Here is a 26,789-nt window from a genome sequence, read left to right on the forward strand (position 1 = left end):
TGAATGCAGATATGGTAGCTACCCAGGAATTTCCTGAAATGCTTCTGAGAAATTATTGATGAAGGCATGTATTTACCCAAGATGGTTTTTAATGTGGATGAGACAGGACTGTACTGGAAGAGAATGCCAAACCGAAGTTATGTCAGTGAGGAGAAAATGTTGATGGCAGACTATAAAAGCAGCAAAGGATAGGATAACTATTATTTAGGGGTAACACTTTTAGCAATACGAAGCTGAAGTCTCTCAGTTCATTATTCAGAGAACTCAAGAGCCCTTAAAAACATAGCCAAGGGTTCTCTTCCTGTTGTGTGGAAGACTAACCCTAAAGCCTGGGTTACACACGCTGTTTTCCAGGATGGTTTTGCTTGGAGAAGGATGTCCATTCAATATTCTTTTGCTGCTTAACAATGCTCCAGGCCATTCCCCATTCATGGGCAGCTATCATCCTAACATCAAAGTAGTGCATCTGCCAACAAACACTATGTTGCTCATCCAACCTAAGGACCAGGGAGTTATAGAGACTTTCAAGAAATATTATTTATGTCAGACTTTTTTCATCAAACAGTAAAGGTGAATGACAAATCAGGAACAACCTTGCTACAATTTTGGAAGGACTATAACATAAAAAACAGTGACTATAGGTCATAAGGGTTTCCCTGGAGGCTCAGATAGTAGAGAATCTGCCTGCACTATGGGAGACCTGGGTTTGATCCCTGGGTTGGGAAGATCCCCTGGAGAAGGGAATGGGTACCCACTTCAGTATTCTTGTTTGGAGAATTCCATGGACAGAGGAGCCTGGCGGGCTATAGTTCATGGGGCTGCAAAGAATTGAACATGACTGAGTGCCTAACACTGGGAGTCATCGGATAGGCCATAAAAAACAATGACTTTGCTTGGTGTGACTTAATGGCTGTTATTATAAATGGGGGTTGGAAGAACCTTTGCCCACAGTTTGTTCACAATTTTTGTGGATTTGAGAAGGTGGATGAGGAGTCCAAAGAGGTCTTCAGCAACTTAATGACTCTCAGCAAGAACCTACAGCTATATCTACAAGAGGACAACTTCACTGAACACCTGATGGAATTGGAGAAAGTACAACGAGACACAAGAGGAAGAAGAAGTAACTGAAGAACTAAAGAGATTCACGATGCAGGAAATGGCAAGGGAATTTTATTTGGGGAGGCACTGTTAGTTTTTAAGGCACAGGACCCAAATGTAGAACAGTACATGAAGATGGCAGCAGCTGTTCAGAATGCAATCCAGTGCTACTGTGTCATTTATGATGAGAAAAAAAGAGTTACTACCCAGACATCACTGAAACATTTTTTTCAAGAGGTAGAACTGGATCCAGCAAGGAACAAGAACCTGTGCCATCAATGTCAGACGTGAGTGAAATTGCAGCTTGCCCTCCATCTTCTATTGCTGATGATCTTTCAACTCTACCATCTCCCACCTCTCCCTCCTTCAGTTAGTAACTCATCTTGCCTGTTCACTTGATACCAACCCCTGTATGCCAACTATTGTACTGTGCTACTGTACTTTTCAAGCTACTGTACTGTAAGATTAAATTTTTTTCTTTTTTGTGTTTGTTTTTTTATGTATTATTTGTGTGAAAAGTATTATAAACCTATTATAGTTTATATATATATAAAATATATATATTATATAGCAGATTGTATTAGTTGGGTACCTAGGTTAACTTTGTTGGACTTAAGAACACACTCTTGGAATGGAACTTGACTGTATGTAGGAGACTTACTGTAAGGTAACTATATAAATAAAGGAACAGATAAATTGTGATGAAGTTATAAGATAGACGCTTACATTTCTATTAAAACTAGACTAACAATACTAATCCATCCATTGAACAATCATTCCACCTACCTACCTCAACATGGAAGAATTTAAAAATGATGCTAAGTGAAAAAGCAAAATTACAAACAATATAAAAACAGCATATTTATGCATATGAGTGTAAACATGCACAAATGAACTGAAGAGTAGATACCCAACTCATGATAGTAGATAATTAGGAGGAGAATGGGACTGGTGTTAAGGATTAAGGGAATTATCCATCCTGTAATGTTTTACTTTTCATTTAAAGAAACAGATTTGAAAAAAAGTATCAAAAAATGTTAAGAAGAATCAACCTTCATCGTGGAAATACCAGTTCAGTTCAGTTCAGTCTAACAGTCCTGTCCGACTCTTTGTGACCCCATGGACTGCAGCATGTCAGGCTTCCCTGTCTACCACCAATTCCTAGGCTTGCTCAAACTCATGTGGAAATATAGATATTTGTTAAAACATTCTCTAGACTTCTCTGCATATTTTTCAATTTAATCAAAGATCTTAATTACCAATTTTTTAAAAACATTGTATTTGCTACAACTTCAGGATCTGAAAACCATACCTCAATTCCGAAATCACCATTTTATTTGTCTCACAGCAGCCAATGTAATTGTCTTGCTTATTTGACAAACTGCTCATCTGGTGCTTAGAAAGAGGTGATTTAAAACCAAATATTTCTCTTTTTAACTGCAAGTTTAAAAACAAAGATATATAAACTTATAATACCTATGACATAATCATTTTTTATGCAGAACTTCAAGTCTGAAAAATTTCATGGACAGAAATAATCTAACAGTCATCAATAGAATACATAAATTTATTATACATTATAAAATATTAATGGGAAAACTATAATAGTTAAATCTCCATTATATAAATCATTATGGAGATATTTTATAACATGGAATGAAAAGCAAGAGAGGTATATATAGAATTTTCAAAAATGCACTAAACTCTATTTTTTTCCTGGATATATCTATATGGGGCAATATTTAAAATATGGACAAGAAGGATACATATGAATTTCAGAACAGTGGCTACCTCTGAGGAGAGAAGTGAATCGGGATTAACAAAATATATAATGAGGTTTTATCTCCCTAAAAGACTTTATTCTGCAGTAGATATCAAAATATTTCCCAGATTTAGCAAATGTACTACATTGATCTCTGTATGTATGCTGTATGTTTTGAATAGAGAATTTAAAAAATTAGTTATTAAAAGGGCAAGGTAAGCACTTAATGACTACTACCTTCAAACTATAACCAAATCACACTTTTTAGGAATAGAAAAATTTTTCTAAATTCACATTTCCAAACCATGTTATATAGGATATCAAGCATGTATTACCACTTGACTTTCAGAACCACATATCAGGTAATTCCTCATATTAAGTCAAATGAAAGCATCAATTTAAAATGAATGCTACCTGTATTTTATTATTACCAAATTTTACAAGTAATCAGTACAATTAAAAATTTAAGCAAATAATCAGCATCCTAGGAAAGTAGATATTTCAGGGGGATGGAAACCAAGAATTCTGTCTGGTTTTAATTCTGCCACTCACTAGCAGGATAAATTATTTATTTCCTTGGGTACATTTCTTTACCAATAAAATGATGGTATTGAATTGAATGATTACTAAGGTCTCTTTCAGCATCCTAAATCCATGACAGTTTAAAACTGATAAAAATCTACCATCCATTCATATGTAAAACCAACCATGACACATTTATCTATACCTTTTCTTCTGATCTCACCTTTATTTTATACCTATCAATAACAAATTTCTGATACAAGTATACTTTTCTTCCTAACCTCATTTATAAATATGGTCAAATCTGTAACTCAGAGAAAAGGTGGCCACATGCTACCATAAAAACAATTCTAAAAGGTATATGAAGAGCTGTTCAACAGTCAACAGGGAAATGAAAATTAAAACCACAATGGGATATCAATTAATACTCATTAATACGGCTGTAATCAAAGACAGACAAGAATAAATGTTGGCTATCACTTCATGGGAAATAGATGGGGAAACAATGGAAACAGTGTCAGTCTTTATTTTTTGGGGCTCCAAAGTCACTGCAGATGGTGACTGCAGCCATGAAATTAAAAGACGCTTACTCCTTGGAAGGAGAGTTATGACCAACCTAGATAGCACATTCAAAAGCAGAGATATTACTTTGCCAACAAAGGTCCGTCTAGTCAAGGCTATGGTTTTTCCAGTGGTCATGTATGGATGTGAGAGTTGGACTATGAAGAAAGCTGAGCACCGAAGAATTGATGCTTTTGAACTGTGGTGCTGGAGAAGACTCTTGAGAGTCCCTTGGACTGCAAGGAGATCCAACCAGTCCATCCTAAAGGAGATCAGTCCTGGGTGTTCATTGGAAGGACTGATGCTAAAGCTGAAACTCCAGTACTTTGGCCACCTCATGTGAAGAGTTGACTCATTGGAAAAGACCCTGATGCTGGGAGGGATTGGGGGCAGAGGGAGAAGGGGACGACAGAGGATGAGATGGCTGGATGGCATCACCCACTTGATGCACGATTTTGGGTGAACTCCGGGAGTTGGTGATGGACAGGGAGGCCTGGTGTGCTGAGATTCATGGGGTCACAAAGAGTCGGACAGGACTGAGCGACTGAACTGAACTGAACTGAAGATGCAGAGTAACAGAAATCCTCATATATTGCTGGTGAGAATTAAAGTGGTGCAGCCACTTTGGAAAACAATTTGGCATAAATTTACCACATGACTCAGCAAATCTACTTCTAGGTATCTACTCAAGAGAAACCTGTGGATGAAGACTTGTAAGCAAATATTCAAAACAGCATCATTTATAACAGTCCAAAAGTGGAGAAAACCCAAACATCCTCCTATAGGTGAATGAATAAATGTGGCAGATCCATACAAAGGAATAGTATTAAACAACAGAAAGAAATGAAATACTGATACATATCACAATGAAAAATCCTCAAAAACATTAAGAATGCAAAAGACCACATATTGTATAATTCAGTTATATGAAATGTCCAGAAAAGACAAATCTCTAGAGGCAGAAGAGTGGATCCCCTCGGAGTGGGGATGGGTTGTTGTTGTTCAGATGCTAAGTTGTACCTGACCCCATATCTGTGCAATCCCATGGACTGTGCCCATCAGGCTCCTCTGTCCATGGGATTTTTCAGGCAAGAATACTGGAGTGGGTTGCTATTTCCCTCTCCAGGGTACGACCTCCTGGAGTTTGCTCAAACTTTTGTCCATTGAGTCAGTGATGCCATCCAATCATCTCATCCTCTGTGTCCCCTTTCTCCTCCTGCCTTCAATCTTTCACAGCATCACAGTACTGAGACTAATTATAAATGGGCACAAGAGGCCTTTGGGGGATAGAAATATATGAAAATGGGATTGTGATGATTGTTTCCATACTTACAGATTTACCTAAAATCATTGAATAGTATACTTAAAATAGGTGAATATTGTGGTATATAAAAGTTCCTTTAATAAAACTGTTTTTAAAAATTTGATGGCATTCATATACATGGCATAAAAGAGATTGAGACAGGGTAGAACAGTAGAAAGGTTAAGTTCAGAAAAGACAAAAGGATGAGATAGAAAAGAACTGATGACTGAAAGCAGGTATATAAGGAAAACAATGGAAGGTAATAAAGCAACAACAAAATCATGATCTCTTATAAAGCACTTAGGTAAAATTTTCCTTGTCACATACTTACAGGCAACTGGGACATAATTTTTTCCAAACTTCTCAGTTCTACCCTCGAACTTTCTATTTCCTGCTGACACAAATCCAGTCTCTCATTCTGTGTTGCAATACGAACTTTTAATTCTCGGTTTTCATTCATTAGAGAAAATTTTTCTCTAAGTATTTCGTCTTTGTCCTCTAAGTCACTCTCTAGCTTCAGAATACTTTGTCTAGATTCAGTTAGTTGTGCCATGACTTCTGAATTTTTCACTGCCATGATCCTTAATTTTTCTTTCCCATTATTATTTTCTTCTTTTAACTGCCTATGAAGAAAAAAGCATAAAAATGAAAATTAAACATTCACTTTCAATAATCATGTTAGTTAATCAATCTCACTTTTAAGATATTTTAAAGCTTAATCCTGAAACATGCTCACATTTACTGAGTGCCTATCTTCTGCATGTTAGGCACTCACAACTTTATGTGGCCGGTACTATTGTTACTCCCTGATTAAAGATAAGGAAAATGAGGCAAAGAAAAATGAAACTTGCCCAGTGTTTCACAGTAATTGGACAGAATAACTCCACTATTTTGGAAGCATTTCTGCTCCCTTTTAAAAAGTGTACGACAGGAGAGTAACTCTAAAGTCCTAACACAATATTTTGCAGCATCAAGTTTTAGAAAGTATAAGGAAAAATCATGAACTATTAGCCACAACTCAAAAAGGTAAAATCTAATTAACTATTAATAAATTATCAGCATTATTTTTTAATATATATAAACATGTCAAACATTAGAACAACCTTATTTTAGAACTGTAACTGAATTTCATCAGTTCCCTTTTTCACATTTTTTACATCTTGAAATGAGAAGATTAAACTAGGTGATTCCTCCTAATCTGAAGAATATATATTCTACTAACTAGCTGATGTGGCCACATTACAAGGACATTCAGTTCAGTTGAGTCGCTCAGTTGTGTCCAACTCTTTGTGACCCCATGAATCAGCATGCCAAGCCTCCCTGTCCACCACCAACTCCTGGAGTTCACTCAAACTTATCTCCATTGGGTCGGTGATGCCATCCAGCCATCTCATCCTCTGTCGTCCCCTTCTCCTCCTGCCCCCAATCCCTCCCAGCATCAGAGTCTTTTCCAATGAGTCAGCTCTTCACATGAGGTGGCCAAAGTATTGGAGTTTTTCAGCTTTAGCATCAGTCCTTCCAATGAACACCCAGGACTGGTCTCCTTTAGGATGGACTGGTTGGATCTCCTTGCAGTCCAAGGGACTCTCAAGAGTCTTCTCCAACACCACAGTTCAAAAGCATCAATTCTTTAGCACTCAGCTTTCTTCCCAGTCCAACTCTCACATCCATACATGACCACTGGAAAAACCATAGCCTTGACTAGATGGACCTTTGTTGGCAAAGTAATGTCTCTGCTTTCTAATATGCTATCTAGGTTGGTCATAACTTTCCTTCCAAGGACATTAGGTCTCTGTTAATTTTTTCTATATGTATGCAAGGCAAAATGTTGATCATACTACTCTATTTAAGTATGTTAACATCAACACATGTTTTATTCATTGATAACCTTAACCTTATAAGTAGAAAACAATCTTAGTTATGAATGCCTATCTTTCTACATAATTTAAAGCCATAATTACAGAATACAAAATATTCTATTTTTAAATGTTTCAGTTTTTACTCTGCTGCTACTTCTACTTCCACACAAAAAATCCTTTTTCTATAATAGGATACTGTACCTTAATTTCTCTTTTAGAATTTCAAGTTCATTTTTATACAGACCACACTTTTCCTGTAGCCTTTTATTTTCTTTTTCACAATTAATTAGATTTTTCTCTAATATTTCTTCTTCAGCTTGAACCTAAAACAATAATCTGTTTTAAGTCGACATACTAATGTGGTCATAAGTTTTAGCCATTTCAAATGCAGTGATTTCAGAAATAAACAGGAGAATGGAGTAAGTACTCCACAGGTTTAAGTCCCCAGCCTTGTAGTGAAAGGAAGAAAGTGAACTTCTAGGAATAAAGAACAGAGAGGGGGAATATTAACACCTATCCATAAATAGTTAACAACTTCAAGAGAGGGACAATAGCACTATGACCTATAAGCAGAATTGTTCCGGTCTTACCTGGATAAGGCAAACAACTTGACAAGGCAAGCTACATTGTTACTAAAAGCTAATGTTACTGACTTTAGTAACATTAAGTTACAAAAGGCAAATGTTCCAGAGAAGCAATTTTTGAAATTTTAGCCACAGAATACTCCCAATGGAATCACAGCCCCAAACTTAAAAGATATAAAAAGTCAAGCAGCCAGATTTGAGGAGTGAGAGTAGAGGACTGGACAGATCAGCCCCAATTCCTTTGTTAGATTCTAGGGCTATGCTGAGCAGTTGTGAAATCAACCATCCTGAGGAGACATGTGAAAAAACTCATCTCTTCCATTTTCCTCTCTTTAGTCCTCCCTCTCCAGGAGGATATTCCTCATACTAAGGATTCTACCTCCCCCTCCAGATTACCTTATTAAAAATTCCCTGGCAGTTCTGTGGTTAGGAGTCCATGATATCACTGCCAAGAGGCCTGGGTTCAACCCCTGGTCAGGGAACTGAGATCCCACAAGCCATGTGGTGTGGCCAAAAAAAAAAAATCCTTTCTACGGTATTTCTTTCCCACAGGGACCTTTTCCAAGGCTTTCAAAACAGTGATCTTATTAAATTCACACTTAAAACTTCAGAATCTAATGGAATCTTAATTCTTTTAATTGTTAATATTTCTTCCCTTTCTACCTTTCTTTGAACAGAATTTATAAATATTAGTTAAGGATATAAAGAATCTATCTGAATGTCCAACATGGGCTCCCTCCAAACAGGTTTATTGTCATGTGGTATTACTTGAATATATTCAATGAACATAATTAAACCCTATATTACTATGTAGAACCTGTTCACGGAACCTTCCCCTGAGACAGAAGTGGAGCCCCTCTCAGGGTGTTATACCTAGAGAGACCAATTAAAGGCTACATAATCTACTCTGCCTTCATTTTCACTTAGGTAATGGGAACAAATTTCCTGCTTTTACTTCTATAGCTCCAAACTATTCACTCATCTCATCTTTCTCTATATTTTGTTTGTTCTCTTATCTCCATTCTTTTCCTTCTTTGGATAAGAAAGTTAATGCTCATTATAAGACTGTAAATATTATATTAACTAATCATTATACATTCTTTATTTCAATTATTATGAGTGAGATCATAAAAATTACTCCTTGCTTTAACTATAAATAAAGATATTCTATGTCTATCTTTATTTTCAGAATATGGACAATACAAAACACTGAATTTGCACAGTTGCCTCTTACCTTTTCCAGCTTTTCAGCCACTTTTTCTTTATAATGTTGGAAAGCTTTACTTAGCTCTTCAGCATTATATAGTGCTTCATTCCTTTGTCGTTCAGCTCTAAAATTAAAAAACGGATAATTAATAAAAGTAAAGAATGCTCTGTACTTGTGTACTTAAGTTCCAAAGTAACTTGTATTTAATTATAAGGAATAATTAGAGAGAAGCAGATTTCTCTGTGTTAAAAAAATGAGTATAAGACTTAAAATGAAAAATGAAGATTAGACTACAATAATTTCCTCAATATAAGATATCTACATGAAAAACAAAACAGAACATAAAATACTTATAAACTTTGAAACATTTTTATGTGTTGGCAATTTTTTTTCCTATCTGGAAAAGACAGATTAGGGAAGTAGCCTGAGGCTGTATGATAGATCTCAAAAATCAGGTATTATAGAAACAGTCCACGGTCTAGTATATTAAAAATACTCAGTAAATCTTGTGATCTTTGCAAAGGCCAAGTAATTTTTTTAAATGTGTTTCAAATGACAGTAACTTTTACTGATATAAATACAAAATCTTAACAAAATCCAACCACTGACAACCACGTTGTCTCACCTCTCAGTTGATTCTGACCTTTCCTCATATCTCTCACACTGAACTGAGACTACTGGGCTGGCATTTGGTCAATTTCACACCCATATCTAAAATTTTTTCTATATTCAAACCTATTTTTAACCCCATTATTTTAAAGTTAGCAACTCTTCTCTTATCCAAAGTGAATTCCTTTGTCTATACTCTAGATCTTAGTTCTTCCCTTTCAGGAATTTTTATTTTTATATTTTCAGAGTCTTCTCTATGGGCTTACAAATTCAAGTCAAAGTATCTCACAGGACTTTCCCGACAGTCCAATGGTTAAGATTCTGTGTTTCCAATGCCAGAGGGCATGAGTTTGATCTCTTGTTGGAGGAACTAAGATCCCACATGCCACGTGGCACAGCCAAAAAAATATTTTAAAAGATAAAGATAAAATGTGTTTTCTAAAAGAGAGAGAAAAAATAAAGTATCTCTTACTTTCTGAATATAAGAGGTTCTTAAATTTGGAGAGCAACTGCAGATTATCTGAGCTAACTACTTAGATCAAAGTTTCAGATTTAAAAAAAAAGGGGGCATTTATTTGAAAATCTAAGAGAATATATTCCATTCCTTCATTGATATAGCTAGAATTCAGAGAGCAAAGGATACCTGCAGCATTTCTCAAACAAAAACCTTCACAGATATGTGCTTTCCTCTGTCATCTTTCAAGCCAAACTTATCCACTTTATACTTAACTACTCTTCCTTACCAACAATTTCTTTAAAAAGGGTTTAACATTTTCAGCCACACAGAAAAGAATGGATAAATAAACCATGTATTCTCAACCCAACTTTTATGAATCTTAAACTCTTCGCTATTTTTATTTAACGTAGCCTTTATCTTAAGCAAAAAAATATTACAGACATTACAGAGTTGACAATCCTGTGTATTCCCCTCCAAATTCCATTACCCTGACTTCTACCACAGAGGTAACACTAGTCTAACTTTTTATTATTATACATTTTGTATATTCATAGGTTAACCAAAAAAACCACAAACAATACATCACAGCTTATCTATTTTAAGAGGCACACTGTTTTCACATTTTTAACACCTCTTAAACTGGTAGGTTATTTTAATTCTGATGGCATACCATAGTTTCATGGTGGTATTTTTTAATGATTACTAAAATAACCGACTCGATGGACATGAGTTTGGGTGAACTCTAGGAGTTGGAGATGGACAGGGAGGCCTGGCGTGCTGCAATTCATGGGGTCGCAAAGAGTCGGACGCAACTGAGCGACTGAACTGAACTGAACTGAACTGAAAATAACGGTACACCTTAAAATCTGTGTAATCTTACATTCAATGAAGGACTGTACTTTCTTTTCCATGTTTCTTTTAAATTTATTTTTATCTGGAGGATAATTGCTTTATAATATTGTGTTGGTTTCTGCCATACATCAACCTGAGTCAGCCATAGGTATACATATGTTCTTTCCCTCCAGAATCTCCCTCCCACCTGCCACCCCATCCCTTCTAGGCTTTTTTCCATGTTTTTATACTTCATATGAATGGTACCACAATGTATATATATGTCCTTCTACAGACTACTTTTATTAATTATCATCAAGATCTATCTATGTTCACCCCTGTGACTATAGTTCATTTTTAAATAAATCTACTGTATACTATTGTGTGGTATAAAAATAGTATAATTTGTTCATCCATTTTTTTAGTTGCTAGGCACTAAGGTTGTTTCCAGTTAATACAGTATTGCAATGAACATCTCTGGTGCATAGCTCCTTGGCAATAGATATGAGAGTTTATTGAAACCTAAGCACACTGGAGGCCCACATGTGTGATAAGTCAGTTCAGTTGTGTCCGACTCTTTGCACCCTATGGACTGTAGCCTGTCAGGCTCCTCTGTCTGCAATTACTCAGCCTGTGCACCTACAGACTGTGCACCTAGAGCCTGTGCGTAGAAACAAGAGAAGGCACCACAATGAGAAGCCTGCACGCTGCGACTAGAATAGCCCCCACCCTGTTCTCCGCAAACTAGAGACAGTCGCCTTGCAGCAACGAAGATCCAGCACAACCAAAAATATAAATAATTTTTTAAATCTTCTTAGTATTAAAAGAAAAAAAAGTAGGTGCCCAAAATCAGAAAATGAGAGGTTAAGTAACTTGCCCAAGATCTCACAGATTACTTGAAACGTAACTTGTTTCCATAATCTTTCTAAATAACCACTTTACACTACTATATCTGGCATGGTATTCAATTCCCTGGGGCCTAGAGTCAGTTACTTGGGTTCAAATTCTCCCTCTACCACTTTCTAATGGGGTGACTTTAACTTCTAATTCGGTTTCCTCATCTGTTTATGCAGAGTATTATCAATCTCATATGACAGTATGAGGAATAAGTAAGTTACACACCAGAAGCACTTAGAAGCATTTACACACAATAAATGTTCAGTAAGTTACTGTAGTTACTATCAAATTTAAAACTTTTGCCAATCAATTAAATAACAGCGTGAAATGACTGTAGCTTTATAAACTTACTATAATTTTAATTTACATTTTTGATGACAGTAAGGTTAAGCAACTTTCATGTTTCATTGGCCATTTGAACTTCCTATCCTTTATCTCTTCAGATTCTTTGTCTTTTATTACTGTATATCCCCTACCCCATGCCATCCCTCTTGCCTCCTGAGAAACCTGTATGCGAGTCAAGAAGCAACAGTTAGAATCTTACATGGAACAACTGACCAGTTCAAAATTGGGAAAGGAGTATTACAAGGCTGTATATTGTCATCCTGCTTATTAAACATATGCAGAGTATATCATGCGAAATGCTGGGCTAGATGAGTTACAAGCTGGAGTCAAGACTGCCGAGACTATCAATAACCTTAGATATGCAGATGACACCACCCTTATGCAGAAAGCAAAGAGGAACTAAAGAGCTTCTTGATGAGGGTGAAAGAGAAGAGTGAAAAAGCTGGCTTAAGACTCAACATTTAAAAAAAACTAAGATCATGGCACCTGGCTCAATCACTTCATGGAAAATAGAAGGGGAAATAGTAGAAGCCATGGCATATTTCCTCTTCTCAGGCTCCAAAATCACTGCAAATGGTGACTGCAGCCATGAAATTAGAAGCTGCTTGCTTCTTAAAAGGAAAACTATGACAAACCTAGGCACCATATTTAAAAAGCAAAGACATCATTTTGCCGACAACGGTCCGTATAGTCAAAGCTGTGATCTTTCCGACAGTCATGCAGGGATGTGACAGTTGGACAATAAAATAGGCTGAGCACTGAAGAATTTATGCTTTTGAACTGTGGTGCTGGAGAAGACTCTGAAGAATCCCTTGGACTGCAAGGAGATCAAACCAGTCAATCCTAAAGAAAATCAACCCTGAACATTCATTGGAAAGACTGAAGCTGAAGCTCCAATACTTTGGCCACCTGATGCAAAGAGCCAACTCACTGGAAAAGACCCTGATGCTGGGAAAGACAGAAGGCAAAAGAAGAAGAGGGTGGCAGAGGATGAGACGGTTGGATAGAATCACTGATTCAAAGAACGTGAACTTGGGCAAACGCCAGTAGATAGTGAGGGAGGCCTGGCATGCTGCACTAAGACATGACTTAGTGACGGAACAACAGCAATCTCTTCCTGTAATGTTTATGTTTTCTGGCTCTCATTTTAAAACATCCTTCCCTACAGTGATACAACATAGAAAAGATTCCCCTATATTTTTTCTAATAGTTCTCCTTTTCACAATTGGGCCTTTAATACATCTGGAATTTTTTTTTAATGCAGGTATTGTATGAGCAATCTATTTTAACTTTTTAATCAATAATCAATTCATTCAGCATCATTTTCTGAAGTTTTTGTTTTTAAAATTTTAAATCAGTAACCCCTTAATGTGGATTTTTATCAATTTGCTACCACTGCTTTACGTCTCTCATTTGAGAGATATTTTTGCACTGAACTATATATTCTGGAGTAATTAATAAACTTCAGTCCTAAATACTTCAGCACATATCTTCTAAGAATATGAAGATTGTTTCATATAACCATAAGTAACTATCAAATTTAAGAAATCTAAAATTGATACTATGTTGTTACTCAGTCACTAAGTCTGTCCCACTCTTTGCAACCCCACGAAATGAAGCATGCCTAGCTTCCCTATCCTTCCCTATCTCCCTATCTCCTGGAGTTTGCTCAAACTTATGTGCAATGAGTCAGTGATGCCAACCAATCATCTCATATTCTGTTGCCCACTTCTCCTCCTGCTGTCCCAGAATCAGGGTCTTTTCTAATGAGTTATCTCTTCACATCATATAGCCAGAGTATTGGAGGTTAAGCATCAGTCCTTCCAATGAATATTCAGGGTTGATTTCCTTTAGAACTGATTGATTTGATCTCCTTACTGTCCAAGAGACTCTCAAGAGTCTTCTCCAGCACCACAATTTGAAAGCAAAAATTCTTTGGTGCTCAGCCTTCTTTATGGTCCAACTATATATAAATGTTATTAATTATTCCAATAATTTCTTTATGGAATTTTCTTTTTTCTGATCCAGGATCACTTATTGCTTTAAGTTATCATGTCTCTTTAGTCTTAATCTGGAACATCTTCTCAGTTTTTCTTAGTCCTTCATGACTCTGACATTTTTCAAGAATAAACAGTTGTTTTACAGAAGACTAAGCTGAGCTTGTCTGATGTTTCCTCATAACTAGTTTCAGGCTATTCATTCTTGAGAGGTACACCACATAACTGGTGCTATACCCTTCTCACTATATCACAAATGAAACACTTGATGTCAGTTTGTCCAGTACCTAAATTATTGATTCATCCATCCTTTGTCCTGATTTGTAATGCCACTTATTACATAACAAGATTCCACCGTATGTGTTTTTGCTTAAGGGTCTTTGTCCTGTACGACTAACCTTCTGTTTATACCTATACCAACATCGAGTTTCCCAGGTGGCACTAGTGGTAAAGAACTTGACTGCCAATGCAGGAAACATAATGAGATAGGGATTCAATTCCTAGATTGGGAAGATCCCCTGGAGGAGGGTATGGCAACCCACTCTAGTATTCTTGCCTGGAGAATCCCATGGACAGTAGCCATGGAGCCTGGAGGGCTACAGTCCATAGGTTCACAAAGAGTCGGACACGACTGAAGTGACTTAGTAAGCACACATATACAAATATCATATTGACTTAATTAGTATAACTTTAGAAGTCTTGCTTATCTATAGACATGTTCTCTGCCTTGGCCTACAGCTTCGAAAGTGCCTTATTTGTCCTTGAACTTTGGTTCTTCCACACGATTTTTAGGGTCGGTTCATTAACTTTTATCAAAACTTGTTAGGATACTGGTTGGTATTGTACTGAATATATAAATTATTGGGAGAAAACTGATACCTTTATGTTGGGTTCCCTTACAGAAAAATGGTATATACCTCATTAGTTAGATCTTCTCTTAAGACTTTCAAAGAAGTTTTATTATTTTCTCCATTGTATTATCATTTTAGTCTGATGTTTTGACATCTGTTGTCTTACTGACCCTATGAACACTGGCCCTCCCAGCACTAGCCAATTCTCAGTGGTTAGTAGACTATGCACATGGGGGTGCACCTTTCATATACAAACTAAGCAACCCAGAGCCTACTCTCCATTCCTCTATCTGGCTCTCACACTCCAGGCCAATAGTCTCCTGTCCTAATCACCCCAGGACCAGGTATCAGACAACTCAAGACAGCCTTACATGCCAGCCTACCGAGATTATTCATACTAGCCAATCTGAAGGTTGAATACTCAACCTCAACCATTTCTTCCCACAGAAATCACAGTAAAATCTCTTGTTCATGTTTTTCTCCCTACTCCCTCTGTCTTCTAAACACCTTCATATTTAAACTTCCTTGTATGATCCCCTCTACATGACATGTCATGTCTCCTATTTCTAGTAATTTGTGAGTATAAAAACTTCCTTCAGGACAGCCATTTCCATGTCTGTGTATCTCGCCATACCTGATTAAAACAAATCTTGAGCACATTTTTAAACTTCCATTAAGACTGTACCTATTCTTCTGTAGATTTATTTACATTTAACATATAGTTTCTATTTTAATTTTTCATTAAAATAAAAGTGCTCATCTTAAGTGAATGAATTTGTATATACATATTGTTTTTTCAGTCATAAATCATCTCCAACTCTTTGGGACCCATGGAGTATAGCATGCCAGGCTCCTCTGTCTTCCACTATCTCCCAGTTTGCTCAAATTCATGTCCAATGAGTCACTGATGCTATCTAACCCTCTCATCTTCTGCCGCCCTCTTCTTTTGCCTTCAATCTTTCCCAGCATCAGGATCTTCTCCAATGAGTTGGCTCTTTGGATTAGGTGGCCAAAGTACTGCAGCTTTAGCTACAGTCCTTTCAGTGAATACTCAGGTTGATTTTCTTTAGGATTGATTCACAATTCAAAAGCATCAATTCTTACATATGTACCCACATAACTACTATCCAGATTAAATATAGAACATTTCTAGCACCCAAAAAGCTTCCATGTGCACCCTCTCAGTTAATACTTTTTATTCAAAATGGTAAGCACTATTTGGACTTTCAACATCACATTAATTTTGCCCATTTTTGATTTCTTAAGTAAATACACAGTATTCTTTTGCATCTGGCTTCCTTTGCTTAACATTATATCTGTGTTATCTCTGTTGTTAAACAGCTATAGTTGATCTTTTTCACTAATGCATATATTTCATAATGTGAATATATTTATTGATTCTACTATTAATGAACACTTAGTAATTATGAATACAGCTACTTTGAGCAGCCTTGCACATATTTTTTGATAGATATGGGCCTTCACTTCTGTTAGAATGGATTCTGGATCACAGGGTTACTTACATTTAAATTTAGTAGACATTGGTAAACAGTTTTCCAAACTGGTCTATGAATTTATACTCCTGCTAGAAATATATTAAAATTCAGTTGCTCTACAACATTAAAAACTTGATACTGTGAGTCTTTTTCATTTTAGCTACTGTGAGCCATAATGGAAATGTTTCCTCTAATCATCATCATTTTTTAAATTAATTTTTTATTGAAGGATAATTGCTTTACAGAATTTTGCTGTTTTCTGTCAAACCTCAACATGAATCAGCCTATATGATATAGGTATACATATATCCCCTCCCTTTTGAAACTCCCTCCTGTCTCCCTTCCCACCCCACCCCTCTAGGTTGATACAGAGCCATGTTTGAGTTTCCTGAGCCATACAGCAAATTCCCATTGACTATCTATTTTACATATGGTAATATAAGTTTCCATGTTACTCTTTCCATTTATCTCACCCTCTCTTCCCCTCTCCCCATGTCAGTAAGTCTGTTCTCTGTCTGCTTTTCCACTGTTGTCCTGTAAATAAATTCTTCAGTACCATTTTTCTAGATGAAAGAATTGTACACAGAAGACTATAAGACACTAATGAAAGAAATCAAAGACATAAGCAGATGGAGGGATATTCCATGTTCCTTGGTAGGAATAATCAATATTGTGAAAATGACTATACTACCAAACACAATCTACAGATTCAATGCAATCCCTATCAAAATACCAATGGCATTTTTCACAGAACTAGAACAAAAAATTTCACAAGTCATATGGAAACACAGAAGACCCCGAACAGCGAAAGCAGTCTTGAGAAAGAAGAATGGAGCTGGAGGAGTCAAGCTTCCTGACTTCAGGTTATACTACAGAGCTACATTCATCAAGACAGTATGGTACTGGCACAAAAACAGAAATATAGACCAATGGAACAAGACAGAAAGCCCAGAAATAAACCCATGCACCTATGGGTACCTTATTTTTGACAAAGGAGGCAAGAATATACAATGGGGCAAAGGCAGCCTCTTCAACAAATGGTGCTGGGTAAACTGGACAGCTACATGTAAAAGAATGAAATTAAAACACTTCCTAACACCACACACAAAGATAAACTCAAAGTGGATTAAAGACCTACATGTAAGACCAGAAACTATAAAACTCTTAGAGGAAAACATAAGCAGAACACTCGATGACATAAATCAAAGCAAGATCCTCTATGACCCACCTCCTAGAGTAATGGAAAGAAAAACAAAAGTAAACAAGTGGGACCTGATTAAACTTAAAAAAGCTTCTGCACAGCAAAGGAAACTATAAGCAAGGTGAAAAGAAAACCCTCAGAATGGGAGAAAATAATAGCAAATGAAACAGCTGACAAAGGATTAATTTCCAAAATATACAAGCAGCTCATACAACTCAATACCAGAAAAACAAACAACCCAATCAAAAAGTGGGAAAAAGACCTAAACAGACATTTCTTCAAAGAAGACATACAGATGGCTAACAAACACATGAAAAGATGCTCAACAATGCTCATTATTAGAGAAATGCAAATCAAAACTACAATGAGGTATCACCTTATACCGGTCAGAATGGCCCTCATCAAAAAGTCTACAAACAATAAATGCTGGAGAGGGTGTGGAGAAAAGGGAATGGTCTTACACTGTTGGTGGGAATGTAAATTGATACAGTCACTATGGAATACAGTATGGAGAATCCTTAAAAAACTAGGAATAAAACTACCATATAACCCAGCAATTCCACTCCTAGGCATATACCCTGAGGAAACCAAAATTGAAAGAGACACATGTATCCCATTGTTCATTGCAGCACGATTTACAATAGCTAGAACATGTAAGCAACCTAGATGTCCATCGACAGATGAATGGATAAAGAAGTTGTGCTACATATACACAATGGAATATTACTCAGCCATAAAAAGGAATGCATTTGAATCAGTTCTAATGAGGTGGATGAACCTAGAACCTATTATACAGAGTGAAGTGAGTCAGGAAGGGAAAGATAAATACCATATTCTAACACATATATATGGAATCATCATCATCATTTTGATCATTTTATTTCTTGTGGGGAAATTTCTAACAATTGATTCAATATCTTTAATGGTTAAAAAACTAGGGTTTTCAATTTATTCTTAAGTTAGTTTTGTTAAACTTTATTTTGTTGGAAAATCATTTATTTAGTTTAAGTTTTCAAATGCCCGTAAAATGGTTCACAGTACTTGGTCTTATTTCTTAAATCATAGCTAAATCTGTAATTTAGGGGACCCTTTTCAATTCCAATATTGGTTTTTGTGGATTAATTTTCTCCTGGATTAATGTTATGTAATGCCCATTATCTTGGCCACTGTGGGGGGAAAAAAAACAGATCTGGGTTTCTGGGATTCTCTATTGTTTCATTGTTTTCTATATATCCGTTTCACCCTTTATTATTTAAATACTTCTATTTTTCTTTTGATGCTCTTTCTTTTATGTCCTTTTCCTGACTATATAAATTTAATGTTTTAGTTCATTCATATATTAATTTTAATACATGAACAGACTAAAAATTTTCTTCTAAGAATATCTTTGGCTACAGCCCACAAGCTGCAATATGAAACATTTTTTGTATCAGTTCTAAGTCTTCCAATTTTCATCATAATTTCTTCAATGATCCACGAGTAGCAAGAAGGCTGATTTTACATTTTCAAACTACATGGTTTTCAGGGAGGGAGGGCCATGGCGGGGTGTAGGGCTGTCATATACAGTTTAATTACACTATGGTCTGAGAGGATGATATGTATGACATAAATATTTTTATTTTTGTTAAAATTCATGTTTTCTGGAAGAATAAGGTAACAAAGTATAAATATTCTAGGAGTGTCTAAAAGAATGTGCATTCTCAAACGGTTGGCTACAGGATTCCATATATACATCCATTAGATTAATAGTCACTCAACTCTTCAGCTTCTTACTTTTTTGTTGCTTAATCTAACAATTCTAGTAAATCAGTAAAAGTATTCCCTGTATGATTACAGATTTGTTCATTTCTACCTGAAATTTTGTTATTTTCTTTATGTACTTTGGGACTAGATTATTAGATATAAGTTTAGAATCTTTATAGCTTCCTGCTGAAGTGTTACCTAAACATTACATATATATATATACACATGTGCGTGCGTGCTTAGTCACTTCAGTTGTGTCCAACTCTCTGTGACCCCATGGACCACGGCCAGCCAGGCTCCTCTGTTCATGGGACTCTCCAGGCAAGAATACTGGAGTGGGTTGCCATTTCCTTCTCCAGTGATAAAGTGTGAAGTGAGTGAAGTGAAGTCGCTCAGTCGTGTCCGACTCTTTGTGACCCCATGGACTGCAGCCTACCAGGCTCCTCCGTCCATGGGATTTTCCAGGCAAGACTACTGGAATGAGTCACCAGTGCCTTCTCCGATATATACATATATATAAATACAAGAGTTCTTTTTAACTCTAGTAATACTTTTTGCACTTAAATCTACTCTGTGATACTAATATAACTCTACGTACTTTGTTTTCTGCCTAAAATATTAATTTTCATCCCTTTGCATTCATCTTTTCTGTGTCCTTATGTGTTTTTTTTAAAAAATATAAAATGTTGCATTTAATTTCTGCTATACGGCAAAGTGACTCAGTTATACATATATATTCTTTTTTCATATTCTTTTCCATTATGGTTTAATCACAGGATATTCAATATAGTTTCCTGTCCTGTACAGCAGGACCTTGTTATTTATTCTGTGTCTTTATGTTTTAAGTACATCTCTTATAAACTGTATAAAGCTAAACAATCTCTGCCTTACACTGGCTTTTTAATCCATTATGATTAATCTCTACCCTCAAAAAAGTCTTTGTAAAGATTTTGATATTTCAATTTTAGAATGTCAATATTCATTCTAGTTCTTAAAAAAGTTCCAAGAGTCTTCGTATCACATCTCTACCTAAAAATATGAATTGATGATTTATGCTTCCTAGGTTAAAATACAAATCCTTTGGCATAAAACAAAAAGCCATTTACAGTCTGGACCAAGCCTGTCTTTTTCCTTAAGTTGTACTATATCTGTCCATTTATAAGTACACAAAATTCCTAGTGTTCTTCAGAAAAGATGTTCTTTTGTATTTCTCTGCCTTTGCACATGTTGTCCAGAACACATGCACCCCTACTTATCCACCTTATGACAGCAAAGTCAATACCCTACCCCTGGACTTCCCTGATAGACCAGTGGGGGACACGGGTATGATTGATCCCTGGTCCAGGAAGATTTCATGTGCCGGGGAGTACCTGGGCCTGTGAGCCACAATTACTGAAGCCCATGCACACAGAGCCTGTTCTCCACAATAAGAGAAGGCACCGCAATGAGAAGCTTATGCATCACAACTAGAGAGTAGCCAGCCCCTCTCTCTCCAAAAGGAGAAAGCCCATGTGAGCAACGAAGAACCAGTACAATCAAAAACAAAAAAAAATCCCCTTCCATAAAAAATCATCTCTATCTAAGTTCTACAGAGAACTAGTTATTCTTTCTGTACTTTTTCTTAGCTGTAAGGCTGCTGCTGCTGCTAAGTCACTTCAGTCGTGTCTGACTCTGTGTGACCCCACAGACAGCAGCCCACCAGGCTCCCCCATCCCTGGGATTCTCCAGGCAAGAACACTGGAGTGGGTTGCCATTTCCTTCTCCAATGCATGCAAATGAAAAGTGAAAGTGAAGACACTCAGTCGTATCCGACCCTCAGCAACCCCATGGATTGCAGCCTTCCAGGCTCCTCCATCCATGGGATTTTCCAGGCAAGAGCACTGGAGTGGGGTGCCATTGCCTTCGCAATGTTTAAAATATTTAAAAAATCGTTTAAAATAACAAGATAATACATGAAGAAAAGACGTTCTTTTGTATTTCATTTGTTCATCTGAGTAAGTAAAGTCTGATTTTCAGAATATTCGACCACACAGTTTATATTTACAATAGCTACACTGGTTAGTGCTTATTATTTATAAAGCACCTTACATTTCTTTTTTCATTTATCCCTCACATCAAGACAATATCATCTTGACTTAATATGAACAAAATGAGGTGCAAGAAGGTTAAATAGTTTCTTCAAGGTAACAAAGTCACTGAGACGTTAAAACCTAGCTGGTTTGACTCCAAAACTAAACATTTCCACTAAGTAATAATGCCTACCAAATATATACTGTAACTTGAACTATACTAACCAAACACTGCTGAGATAATATTCTTCCAAACTCATTTTAATGAAAAAATGACATAGACAGGATTTGAGCAGTTTTTAGAAGTTTAAATGCACATGCAAACAAATATTTATCTATTTATGACAACTTTTCAAAAACACTTTCTTCATAACATTACTTATATCATAGGATGAAGTTTTAAAACATATTTTTGTTGCCAAAGATGATAAAAATGCAGATTATGATTTTACCCTGTGTAAAAACTGTTACAATGACATTATTATATGGTAAAATCTCATTAAACTAAAAAGCTTTTATCTTTATTAGTTTAAAAGTTAATGAACATTCAAAGTTAATAATTACGTGGTCAGTTATCTAGAAAACTTTATCTTAAGATATGGCTTTAAAGAAAAGACATGGCTTATACAAAATAGATATTTTCGCATTACTTATCTATTCCTAAAGGAAGACCAAACCACACTTTCTTATATATTTTATTTAAGAAATATGTAAATGTCATTTCATCGATAATCATTATCAGGCTTTAAGGAATTAATCCCAATTCAAAATGCCAATAACATATAAAGTCTACTCATGAAAATTTTAATCAAAAATTTTTAAAAATTAAAGGACGAAAAACATTAAATTTTCCACTGACAAATTTCTGAAATTTTTTCTACTTCAAAAACTATGCAGAATTTTAAATAGGTACTATATATTCTTTGTTTTTCCCCTAGAAATACAATTATTTCCTTTAAAAACACATACCTCTTTCCTTGTTTACTTTGTTCAAGTAAGTCCACCTTCAACCTTATACATTCCTCTTGGGACTTCTGCAAACTCTGTTCTTTTTCAATTACCATTTTCTGACTCTGCTCTAATTTATCTTCTGCCTCTCTATAAAATAAAGATACTTTTAAAGGCTGTTGAAGAGATTATTTCAAGTATGCAAGAACAGTTCAACGTCAGGGATTCTATTATTTTAAATCACTGAGTTAAGAGAAACAAATATTTAACATGAGGCAGAGAAAAGGCTTATACATCACTAGTATACTATGAGTTTTAACAAGGAATAAAAGGATGCTGCCATCAAATGATAAATGTGTCTGAAACAAAAGCTGATACCCTATTTAATGATACTAGAAACATTAGGTATATTTCAGAAACTAGATAAGGATGACTATTATCACCACCATATCCAGTGATTTTTCTGACAGTTGCAAAAAGCAAAAATGAAAAAGTAACAAGTATAAGTTTCAGAAAAGAAATACAAAATTCTTTTTTTGCTGATAATATCATTAGCTACCTGGAAAATCCCTGGAGAATCAAAATAAAAATCAGAATTTATTAAAGGTATGAGAAATAGTCCAATTACAAAATAATTATATTATACAAAAAGCAGTAGCCTTCCTATATTCTATCAATGAACAGAATAAGAACAAATTGGGAATTGCCAGGCAGTTCAGTGGTTAGGACTCTGCACTCTCATTCCCAAGGGCCTGAGTTCAATTCCAGGTCAGGGAACTAAGATCTCACATGCCACATGGCTGAAAAAAAAAAAAAAGAACAAGAACAAATTCACAACAAAAATATAAAATACTTAGGAATAAACATAATATATGTATTACTAAAAAAATTACAAAATTCTGATGGTCATGAGAGATGATTTTAGTGTACATCAGAATCATCTGTAGGACTTGTCAAAACATAGACTGCTGGGTCCCAACTCCCAGAGTCTGTGATTCAGAAAGTCTGAGACCAGAACTGAGATTTGCATTTCTTACATGTTTCCAGATGATGCTCATACTGCTGGTCCCAGAATTAATCTTTGAGAATCACTAAAATGGAACAATATGCTATTTAATATGCATGTATTTCTCATGTATTCAAAACAGAAAAGGAAGACAAATTACAAAGTGCCTGATTCCTTGTATTTCTTTGAATTCCCATCAAAGTAGCGAGCATAACTACATAGGACAATAAGTAAACTAGTTCATATTAATGAAAACATATAAATAAATAGCTTAGATTTAGTCTTTTTTAGCTGTCATACAACTGCATGTATCCTGCAGCCAAGAATTATGATAAACTGAAAACAGATTCATCAAGTTCTGAGACAGTATATCTGTGTGTGCATGCCAAGTCACTTCAGTCATGTCTGACTCTTTGCAAACCCATGGGGTGTAGCCTGCCAGGCTCCTCCGTCCATGGGATTTTCCAGGCATGAATACTGAAGTGGGTTGCCATTTCCTTCTCCAGGGATCTTCCCGATCCAGGGATTGAACCTGGGTCTCCTGCATTGCCGGCAGACTCTTTACCATCTAAGCCACCAGGGAAGCCTGGGTAGGGGTCAAAATTTAACAAGATATATCAAAAATAAGTATTTTAAAGCTGTAAATGGGCTTCTCAGGTGGCTCAGTGGTCAAGAATCCACCCACAATGCAAGTGACACAGGTTTGATCCCTGTGTGGGGAAGATCCCCTGGGGAAGGAAACGGCAACACACTCCAGTACCCTTGCCTGGGAAATGGCAGCACACTCCAGCACCCTTGCCTGGAAAATCCCATGGACAGAGGAGCCTGGTGGGTTATAGTTCATGGCGTCGCGAATAGTCAGACAGGACTTAGCGACTAAACAACATGAGATTTCATATGATAAAAACAGACATTGTTAGCAATTTCCCAGGTGAAAATATGGATGAGATTCATACACTCACCTGATGTTACATTCTAATCAATGAAATGTGCTTAAAAAAAAAAAAAGCTGTAAATCTTACCTCAAAACTTTATCTTGGGCTGAAACTTCTGCTTCCAAATTTATAATCTGTTCTTCTAAGATTGGTACATTGGCTGCCTGTTTTTGAGCAGATTCAAGCATAGAAACCTAAAACAAAAAACAACTTTCAGAGTACTTTCTTTGCAAAATAAATTAATCTATTTGCTCCTTAGTTTCTCTTACCATCTAATGGAAATTCAATAGAACTCCCCAATCACTCTTCAATTATGAAGCTCATTTTGTCTATCAACTTACATGGGCATGTCATCATCACAAGCCAGTCTCATGTAAGCTCCTCCCATTATCCTCAACTTAGTATCACAAGATAACTGGTTAACTATTTAGGGAAAATAAAAGAGAATCTCTGCCGACACTAACTAAAAAGATTAATTTCACATAAATCAGAAATTTAAATTTCAAAGATCATTTAAAATTACATAAAAATATTATTGACTCTTTTTAAAGCCTAAATTTAGAAAACATGATTACGAGAGAAAACCTAGAAAATACGACTTGGACTATGAAGAGTGTAAGATGATGGAAATCAACAACCTAAATGGTGTCTGGAAAAGAACACTAAATATTCCCAGAAAAAGGAAGCATGAGGTATATAGTGCAGGACAGGGATGAGGTCTAGAAGAGAAAACTTGGAACATAGTTCAAGATCTCTTTGATAAGTCTCTCCTTTTCCTATGCTCAGAACACCAGGAGTCAAGAGTCACCAAGAGCCTTCCACTTAAGAAGAGAGAGACAGTTTACTAATCTGGAGAAACTGAACAGGAAACATTTGGGACTCTTGAAACATTTTGTGGAATGATGAGCAGAGATGAGGTAGAGTTAAAAAAACAAAGAGATTAATACAGAACAGTCAGCTTCTAGCCTCCTATCCCACCTCATGTGGGGCTATCTCACAGGTAAGAAATCAAAGGATTCTTTGCTGCAGAAATTCAAGAACTTCAAAGTAAAAGACCTCACATATGGATACTGAATGGGAGAAGGGAGATTGCTCCCTACAAAAGAGCCACCTCCTCAACCATTACCAACAAATGAAGCTCAGTGGACAACAAATCCCACCTTTGCAGAGAGTTTCCAAACAGCATTTAAGTGCCTTCTCTTAAATACAAATAGCCAGAACACCAACATCTGAGAGGTCAAAACAAAAGTTAAAAGCAACTGGCAGAAGCAAGGCAAATACATACATACATACACACACACACAAATCACTGAAAGAGCAATGAGAGGATATTGCAAATACAAAACAATTAGAGAACATGAAAAGTTCTAGAAAATGAAAAATTATGACAGCCAAAATAAAAGATTCAATAGGATGACAACATTGAGGAAATCTCTGAAAAGGTATCACAAGAAGACAAAGAGAGAAAATACCAGGCAAAAACTTAAAAGATTTAAAAGACCAATCAGGTTAAAAAAGTCAGAAGAAAGAAAACAAAGGGAAGAAAATAATCAAGATTACATAAGAAAAATTTCAGGGACCAAAGGACACAAGATTTCAACCAGAAGATCTTTATGTAACCAGTACAATAAATAACAAAGGTCTACTTAAAGATAAATCACTATGAAATTTTAAAACACCATAGAAAAAAGGAAAATACTAAAAACTATCATAAATGGAAAAACAAATGAAAGATATCTTACACGCTAGGAAATGTAATTCACAATGGAATTAAACATTCCAGACACACACTAGAGGATAGAAGACAAAAAAGCAGTGTCCTAAAAACTCTGGGGGAAAATAATTTTCATTCTAGAATTCAATCAAGTGTTGGGGAGAAATTAAGACATTTCAAACAGGCAAGGAAGCTACTGGAAAATATGCTTCAACTAAAGAAAGAGTAAATCAAGAAAGTCAACATGAGATCCAGGAAACCGTAGACACAACCTGGAAGAACATCGAAGAGAAGTCCCAGGAAGACAGCTGGGCAGCAGGCCTGAAGGGTAATAAGCCCAGAAAGGACAAGACATTAAGATCCATAACTGTAACTACTATACAGACTTTGCTAAAAGGTCAATTATGAATATGTTGTCCAGTACAAAGGGGAGCAAAAGATTTCCAAAAGCGGCACATACGCAACATCAAAGCTGAGACCTGCCCTGGAAAAGGCAACCTCCCTAAAAAATATTTTATTAAACAATTTAGAAAATGCTGAGATAGGGGACTTTCCTGGTGGTCCAGTAGTTACGAATCTACCTTCCAATGCAGGGTACACAGGTTCGAATTCTGATCGGGGAACTAAGATTCCACACACTGTGAGGCAACTAAGCCCACATGCCACACCTGGAGAGCCCAAGCGCCAGAACTACTGAGCCCATGCTCTTCAACAAGAGAAGGACACCCCAGTGAAGATCCAGCATAGCCAAAATGAAATAAATTAAAACTCAATAAGCCAAAATACCCCAGTTC

The 26,789-nt window shown here is 36.1% G+C and overlaps 1 protein-coding gene across 23 annotated transcripts in view; it reads right to left on the reverse strand.

The window, feature by feature from the left end:
- Window positions 1–26,789, reverse strand: part of CCDC18 (coiled-coil domain containing 18) — a 216,461-nt gene that overhangs the window by 136,240 nt on the left and 53,432 nt on the right. For 20 of the 23 annotated variants that reach the window (XM_055585113.1, XM_055585111.1, XM_055585110.1 and 17 more), the window contains 6 exons: window positions 24,369–24,475; window positions 22,362–22,490; window positions 8,924–9,020; window positions 7,307–7,428; window positions 5,578–5,869; window positions 2,411–2,535 (listed from right to left, as the gene is read on the reverse strand). In XM_055585113.1, the coding sequence (XP_055441088.1) occupies window positions 2,411–2,535; window positions 5,578–5,869; window positions 7,307–7,428; window positions 8,924–9,020; window positions 22,362–22,490; window positions 24,369–24,475 (872 nt within the window). Of the gene's footprint in view, window positions 1–2,410; window positions 2,536–5,577; window positions 5,870–7,306; window positions 7,429–8,923; window positions 9,021–22,361; window positions 22,491–23,377; window positions 23,432–24,368; window positions 24,476–26,789 lie in introns of all 23 variants that reach the window. The other 3 variants (XM_055585115.1, XM_055585116.1, XM_055585112.1) reach the window with 2 other exon arrangements.

This window comes from Bubalus kerabau, chromosome 6 (assembly GCF_029407905.1).
Source record: "Bubalus kerabau isolate K-KA32 ecotype Philippines breed swamp buffalo chromosome 6, PCC_UOA_SB_1v2, whole genome shotgun sequence".
NCBI classification, from domain to species: Eukaryota; Metazoa; Chordata; class Mammalia; order Artiodactyla; family Bovidae; genus Bubalus; species Bubalus kerabau.